The sequence below is a fragment of the Limanda limanda genome, chromosome 21 (assembly GCF_963576545.1).
Source record: "Limanda limanda chromosome 21, fLimLim1.1, whole genome shotgun sequence".
NCBI classification, from domain to species: Eukaryota; Metazoa; Chordata; class Actinopteri; order Pleuronectiformes; family Pleuronectidae; genus Limanda; species Limanda limanda.
In genome coordinates, this window is record NC_083656.1 from 8837196 (window position 1) to 8845746 (window position 8551).

Genomic DNA, 8551 nt, shown 5'->3' on the forward strand with positions numbered 1-8551 from the left:
CTGTCAATCACATAAAATGAAGTTATAACCTGTAAAAGCCACTTTTTAAGCCTTCAGGCAGTATCTTATTTTGACCCTTAGATTTTAGGTTGAGCATTCCTCGTAACAAACATGTAGCACTTTCTATTTCCTACGTTTCATAAACTCACAGTAAAATACCAGAGCTGGTTGGTAAATTACCTCCTGAGTAACTGGAATTGTGCATTTGCAGTTTTGCCAAACCGCAGATATCTGTTGCCTAAAATGCCTAATGTTGTAGAGCCAGTGCAGCAGCCAGACCACGGGCATCGCAACTGGGTCGGCAAAGGAGCCGATTGCATCAGGCTCCTGGGAATGGCTGATTACCTTAGTCCGTCCGTTTTTTGACAACGCCCTTAAATTCTATGACTGACTGTACAGGAGACTGAAAGAACCCAAGTCGAATACCTCAAGAGGCCGGCGATGATGCCTGGGACGGTGGTGGAGGTTTGCACTTAAAAGCCAGTACTTTGCTTATATGTGTGTGTATACAGGTATTCACTTTGTCACCTTACCTGGGCCCCAAAGTCCTTTGAAACGCTCCTGAAGGCGGCACAAGCAAGAATAACGACTTTCAGCCAGGTCGATTTTTACTTATTTTATTAAACAAAACAATTTTGCGCAAACTGGAAATATTAATTCAGTCGTAAGAGTCACTTTTAACTTTTTAACATGATAAATAAAAATAGACCAAGAAAAATGACATTTGTCAGAGAATAAAAAGCAAGTCTTCAACATACCATCATATAGTTCTTACCTCATAAAAAAATTTAGTTGAAAACTCTCACTTTTAAAAGGCCCCATTTGATTGCAAACCTTTATTGAAAATACAATTTTAGTTTAAATAGATTTCTTTATTTCATGTAAAATGAATATATCAAGATTTTGGGGCCTACTGGCAGCAAAATATACGTGTGAGCACAATCTCTGAGAAATGCAGTCGGCAAAATTGTATACATTCATTGCGACCTGCACAGGACTGTGGGTAAAATCCACGCCGTCTTTACCAAACACGTCATTACAGGAGCGTTTAACAAACGTTATGACGAAAAAAACAATAACATTCACTATACTGCATTAAGGCATCAACAACACAAAACATTCCACAGCATCATTAACACATTTAAAGTCAAACCGGGTTTGCTTCCTGTGTGTTTACATGTGACACATGAAGCCAAATTTAAAGTTTGTTCTGCAAAAGTCTGAACATTAATATGGTACAACATGAACCTTTTTAAAAACTGCACAAGGGCAGACTGTTGATATAACGTCATTATTCATCACAGCTGTTGGACTGAAACCAAAGTACAAGGCAGAGTTTGTTTCAATAACAGGCGTTTCATCATCAGGTCAGAGTTCCGGCAGCTCAGAGGATTTCAAAAGCAGAAATAGTCAGAGAGATTGTCGTCATTGAAATAAAGGTTTGTGCTGATCGACCCTGAATTGATGTGATTCCATTCATCCATCCATTGTCTTCCACTTATTGTCTTGTCTTTCGATATGAAAGAGCAGCGGTTCTATTTAGAACTCCCTCTGGATTTGTAAACTCCTCACTATCTTTAAGGCTAATTTCAGACGCTTTTTTTTTGCAAATTTGTTCTATCATTCACCACCCAGAACTCATTTAATCGGTAAGTCGGTGGTTCGATCCCTGGCTCCTCCACTCTGCATGTCAAAGTGTCCTCGGGCTTTGTTGTCAGTTTGTGAACAGGCTGGATGGGTGATAGAGAAGTGCTTCATAGTGTAAAGCACTCAGAGTGTTTGTGGAAAAAGGGCACATAAACAAAGTCTACAATTTGAGCAAATGCAAATCTAGTAGCAAAACATTCAGAGGTTACATCCAATTTTTCGCCTTTGCTGCCAAAACCTTGGCTGTGCTTCTTTGTTATCATTTCCAAACATTTTGCTCTGTTATACTGAATCTGGAAAAAGGTTTTGCAGATTTGGAATAACAATGAACAAGGTTCCCTCCTCCACAATATTAAATGTTCACAGAGTGAGACAGAACTTCCTGCAGATATTAGAAACCTCCACTGATATGAATTCATGACACAGTTACACCCCCGGTGTTCCGGTGTGTGACCGCTGCTCCTCACTGCTGCCAGGGACGTTTTCACAGTGAAACCATCCTTCCTCAGAAGGCCATCATTTCCTTTGCTCCTGTGTTTCCTGACCAGAATAATAACAGAACAATCTCTGGTGCTGCAGAGATGTGCTTTCAAGCTGGTGCAATTTTTTTGGAGTGTTTGAACCACAACGGCGAGACTGTCCTGTGCAGGCGACCGACAGCAGAGAGGATTGTGGAGCTCTACAGCTGAACACTTTGCGCTTTCAAAGCCACGTCCTCCTCATTTGACCTGGGAGGAGCTGCTTCCAGGCAGCTCAGTTTGGATGGTGGAGATCTTTTCTACTATCACTTCCAGGGCGCGGTCTCTGTGCAGTGGATTCGAGGGAACTTTGTCCTTGGAGTTCTGGTTCGGGCTGTGTCCTGCCACCGAATCTGCGAATGCCTCTCTGCTTTGGGGTTTGACGAACTTCACGCTGATTTTAGGAGCCACCACACCGCGGCCTGGCTGGTTGTGCTTCCTGACGCACTCGGAGAGGGTGGAGATGCAGCTCTTCTTGAAGTTCTCGTTCATGAAGGCGTACACGATGGGATTGTTGAAGCTGTTGAAGAACCCGATGGCCTGAACAACAGCGATGATCATGCTGATTGTGACTCCGTCGTATTTCTTCTCCAGGTCATCTGGATTATTGAAAACACAGAAAGAAGCTCATACTCAAATTGATGGATCCCAAGAGACTAAAAGTCAATGGCATTAAAGCACTGTGTAACTTGTATTGGGCTCAGTGTCTGAGTGATTAGTTGGTTTTCATGAAGAGACAAAACAAAGCTATTAATCACTGAGGGGAAACAAAACTGAATTGTGGATTTTACCCATGATTCCCAGTTTCCTGTATCAGAAGAGCTGCAGCTGTCACAAATACACCAAACTCTATTTAGAATTTTTGATATTTAAAGTGGCCTCGCTGTCAGTTACACACTTCTCACAGGAAAGCAGCATCTTCTCTCACTATTCAAAATCAGTGAAGCATTAAACTAATTACAAAGCGGCTATTTTAAGGTTAAAAATGTTTAAAATTCATATAGACTGTGGTAATACTTACAGTACTCGAACAGCATGTGGACCGTGTGGAACGGTGCCCAGCAAATCGTGAATAACAGGACGATGGTGATCATCATTTTGGCAGCTCTTTTCTTTTTCCTGGTGAGAGTAAAAACCGAGAGGTAAAGATCTGAGTCCTTCTTACGACAGACATGACGGCACTCTTTCCCCTTGTTTGACATATAATGTAGAGAAGCCTTTAACCATGTGTTGCAGTTCTTAGTCCCACAGTCGAACTCGGGGGAAATAAAGGGAGCAATTTGTCTCCTCTGAGTGTCCTTAACAGAAAAAGCAATTTTTTTTCCCAATTACTGGATCCAGCTACTTATATCACGAAGCCTAAAGAGCTGTAGTTGAAGTCTGTTCCATGCAATACCATTGTAGCAAACACAACAGCTCTCTGTGAGGCTTTCATTCTGATGGTTACCTTCTTGTCGCACAGGCAAAGAATACACTGAGTGTGTGCGTTTTAAACTCACATTTAAGTTTTTTTCCCAGAGAAAAGTTCAATTTTCAGCAGATCAATGAGAAATAGGTCTTCTATTGACGAATAGGGGGCCATCAGCAACACAAACCCACACCCTCTAGCATTTGTGTTCAGGGGAAGGCACGACCAAGCCCCCTTGGATATGAGACGCTTGAGACATAACTGACCTGGAGATCTTGCTGATCTCCCTGTGGTTCATGGTGTTGAGGACTGAGGAGTCGCCCACCCTGTTGCGGATCCACAGCTCGATCCCGATGCGCGTGTAAAGGAACAGCATGGCGGCCAAGGGGAGCAGGAACAGAGCCACCATGATGAAGGTGGTGTAGGTCTGCCGGTGAGTCACAGAGTGCCAACTCTCCTGACAGCACACGTGGTAGTGATCGTACAAGAAGTCGTACTTCACCTGGGAGAGGCGAGAAGAAAAACTGTCAATGTCAGTTCCAGGAGTCTGAGACTGCTCTTTTTAAATTGCTTTCTTTAAAAGAAAAAAACTCTTGCTTGGTTTGACCGGCACCACTCACCTCTAGCTGCTGCACAAACAGCATCGGTGAACCCACGATCACTGAGGCAATCCATACAAGCCCTGCAGGATGGAAAGAAATATATAATAATAATAGATACAGTTTACACAGTACAGGGTTTATACTTTGATTGACACACACACACAGACACACACACACACAGACACACACCCACACACACACACACACACACACACACACACACACACACACACACACACACACACACACACACACACACAAACACACACCCAACATACACACATCTGTTCTGCTTCAGTCCCTGGTGTCTGCCATTTCTCTTTGCATATCTCCAGATTCCTAGCTAATTGCATGTTTGTTTGTGATCCAGCCATGACAACTGGTAACTCCCCCTAATAAGGACAATCCAGTCCTGCCACCGCTTCAGTCCTGAACATCTGCCTGCTCTTTGGAAGGAGCTTTGGTGGCATTTAACAACTCGGCATTCTCAGTTCTGGCCAATATGGCTTTGATTATACCTATTTTTCATGAGGGAAATCTCATTAAATGGAGCTTTAACATGACCCGAGATTCAAACCCTGATCTACATCCATACTGCAGTAGACAGAGATGTAATGGAGCCACTATAGATTGCTTTCACTGCAAACCCATTACAGTGGAAAATGCTTATATCGATTATGGATATAATGATCAACAGTTTATAAGGATCAAAAAGCTTGGGACAGAATCGTTTCTTTGCTAAACGTGTTATAAAAATGATTTGTTATTGTAGTCACGTAATCCACGTACAATGATCAACAGATTCTGTTGACTCTGGGTTTACACGTGTGTAACTGTTTGTGTGTTCTAGATAGATTAGACTTTTTACAACTCATTGCAACTTCTTTACATATAATACATATAAAACATATAAATATAATTCCACACCGAGGCACACACGTTGAATACCTAGCATCTTGTATGCTCGTTTGGACGAGTACTGCCTCCTCATCTTCAGGGGAAAGACAATGCCCTGGTATCTCTCAATGGCAATGCAGGTCATTGTGAGGATGCCAGTCACTATTGCTGTAGTCTGTACAAAGGGAACCGTCTTGCAAACCAGAACCCCTGCAGAAAAAAAACATAATAGAGAGGATGAAAGGATGAGACTCTTAGAAACTGCATAACATACATTTCTACTGAAGCAAAGACTGAAGAGGGATGCGAGCTCATCTTCTAACCTTTTCGTGTTCCCGTGCGATGCAGGAAGATAAGGGTTTAATTGGAATGACAAAACAGCCCTCGCCGAGTACACTTGGACATTTTGAACACACACATGTCACAGCTAACAAAGCACAGAGCAGACGGTTCACCTTTATTCACATGGAACTAATTACTATCGATGTTAATGGCAGCACATGCTTCTCGCCTGCCTTCGATTGCTGTGATACGCTGAATGTCAGCTGTCAGATACTCTTGTGTGTTGTGGATGCTAGGAACAGTGTGGGGAACCGATGAATATAATGAAATGTACATTGATACAGATAAATAATGATACATATGTGAAGCAAATTGTGCTCAGTTTCTAAAAATCTGCTCTTTTAGAGGTTATAGTCCAGTGGTTTTCTATCGTCAGGTATAAACCTGGTGGAGATAGTTACAGTGCTGAGGCTCCTACAAATGCAATGCAATGCAAACATGTACAACACCTTTGACTTTGTGTTGTTTTTACAGGCATTCTGCAGTGAACTGCACACTCTTGCTCATTACACTGAGCAGTTTCTGGTTCAAGATGCCTCAGGTTGTGAGACGAAAACAAGCTGCAATATTCCTGTGTTTCAAAGTCGCATGTTACAAGTAGTGCTCATCAATCCATTTATTGATCTCTGTAGAAATGTGGTCATATCTCTCTATCTCAGCAGCGATCGAGACCAACCACAGTGTGAGCAGCAGTTAGATCAGCTGTCAGCTGTTAGGCACAAGAACAGGTGTTTGTTCCCTTTCTCTCTCCTGCTGTTCCGTCAGGTGTGTGACTCGATTTTATTTTTTTACTCAAAGTAAAAAAATAAAAGCTGCTTGCTTATATTTCTGTTTTTGCTGCAGAAGCTCGTGACCTCCGGCTGCCATTAAGAGGCATCGACGACTGCTGAGTTCCTTTCAGGAATCAATAACATGTTTGCAGATGTGATTGACTCTTACTCCTTACTCAGTCTGGCTAATGTGCAGCGCTGATGAAGGGTTACTTGTCTTAATGTGTGGGCGCCTCCAGCGTGTTGGCTGGGGTTGGATGTCAGGTGTGATGGGGTCGGCTGCTGCTGCTGCTGCATTCCATTCATTGTTCTGCTACTTGTTGCACTCAGATCACAATTAGCATCTTGCATTGCTTATCAATATTTGACAGACTTCTTGCATGAGTATTATTTTCTTTGCAACATTATTATTATTATTATTATTATTATTATTATTATGATGATAAGATAATCCTACTAATCCAAATGAGGGAAATTGTGGAGTTTCCCATCAAGATAAGTGCATGCAAAAAGAACAGAATAGAATAGATAAGAATGCAACGGCACAAACATAACAGCCACTACATCCACTTGTGATAAGGTTGAGCTATGGTGTTGTGAAACAAAGTCAAAGTGGCATATTGATGATGATGATCAGGATAGTGGCAATGAATCAGGTATAATCTTGTATATCGAGTAGTACGGTGTGATGCTGTGATGTAATATTACAAAGTAAATAGTACACAACAGTATATCCCAGCCTAAACCCATGCATTTTGCAAATCGTGCAGAAATCGGGCAAAACTTCTAGATTTCGTGGTTTTACGCACAGTGCGCATGGAGCTGAACGTGTCCAAGAGCGCATGGGAGGACAGAGGTTTCATCCCAAAAGAGTTCAAGAGGTGTACAACTCACCTCCGAACCACTCCGAGGAGATGTTCTGCAGCAGGGTGAACGGGACGCAGAAGAAGGTGATGAGCAGGTCGCTGACCGCCAGCGAGCAGATGAAGATATCCGTCGCCGTGTGGATCGCACGTTTCTTCAGCACTATGTAGATGACCAGCGTGTTCCCCGCCAGCGCCAGCACGAAGATCACCGCGTACATGATCACGAAGGTGGTCTTGGCGCTGTACGGCAGCTCGGGGATGTAGACGAGAGGCTGGATGTTGTAGGTGTTGATGAACTCCCGGCGGCTCAGGTTGTAGTAGCGCAGCATCTCCTGCAGCGCTTCGGGGGTGATCTTGGTGGCACCTTGCCCGGAGTCTGTGGAGGCTGCGGCCATCTCCGGGGTTCGGCCCCTGGGGTAGGGTTAGAGAGAGAGAGCTGCTGTGTGGAAGGGAACAGGATCCAAGTCCCTCTAAGTCTCAGCGTCTGTCCTCCAACCTCAGCCTCAACCCACCAAGTGCGTCCGGAAGATGCGCTGCTGCCTCCTTCCCTCAGAGAGACCAGCTGCTGTGGTCACTGATGCAGCTGTGTGGTGTGTGTGTGTGTGTGTGTGTGTGTGTGTGTGTGTGTGTTACTCCTATTTTTATAAGATAAGATGAGAATCCTGTATTTGTAATAATAAGTAATGTGCAATACTTTAGTGCAAAGATAATATCACTGAAGTGTAAATAATATAAATGGAAAATAAGAAACATATGAACTGTGTGAGACTGTGTACAGTGAATGGATTGACCGTGAACCATTGGATTGCACAGACAGAATGAATATCGCAATGTTAAGAGTGCTAAACCAGAGGTAAAGTGCAGTCCTTATGGATGTGTGAAGTTCTATAGGGAGCAGAGCTGGGTGTACAGTCGTACTGCTGCAGGAAGACTGGTTGTCCATCCTCCTCTGTCCCACCTCCTCCACAGGGTCCAGGGGGGGTCCCAGCACCGAGCTGGCCCTACTCAGTCTGAGGACATCTTTAGCACAGCGGTGTATTTAATCCCTGTAATGTGGTATTATAGTTAGGTGTATAGTTGTGATTGTTAAGGTTATGGTAAGGGTCTAAAGAAGGCATTATGTATATGAGTGCCCTCACTGAGATACAAGTAAACAGAAGGTGTGTGTGTGTGGGGGGGGGGGGGGGGCCTGGTATTACTGATGTTGTAGGGACCTAAATCTGCTCACACAAGTCACCTTATGGGAACATGTCTTCGTACGGGGACAAAACGCAAGTCCTCATAATGTAAATGATCAGATTTTAAGGTTATAACATGTTTTAAGGTTTGGTTTTTGGTTTTAAACAACAAGAGATTATTCAAATGTTTATAGAATCGTGTTATTTCTGTTATTTAACACCTATTTGTGAAATAAATCTGTATAAAACACTTTGTCTTCAGGTTTTCTGGCAAATGTCACTTCTGACGCAACAAGTTACAATATTGATACATGCTCTCAACC

General features: G+C 43.1%; 1 protein-coding gene across 1 annotated transcript; it reads right to left on the reverse strand.

Moving 5' to 3' along the window:
* Positions 1 to 2366: 2366 nt before the first annotated feature.
* Positions 2367 to 7445, reverse strand: qrfprb (pyroglutamylated RFamide peptide receptor b). Its single transcript, XM_061095585.1, has 6 exons — positions 7079 to 7445; positions 5124 to 5282; positions 4194 to 4255; positions 3840 to 4075; positions 3187 to 3284; positions 2367 to 2764 (listed from the first exon to the last, which is right to left on the reverse strand). The coding sequence occupies exons 1-6, from the start codon at positions 7443 to 7445 to the stop codon at positions 2367 to 2369; spliced, it is 1320 nt and encodes a 439-aa protein (XP_060951568.1).
* Positions 7446 to 8551: the final 1106 nt, after the last annotated feature.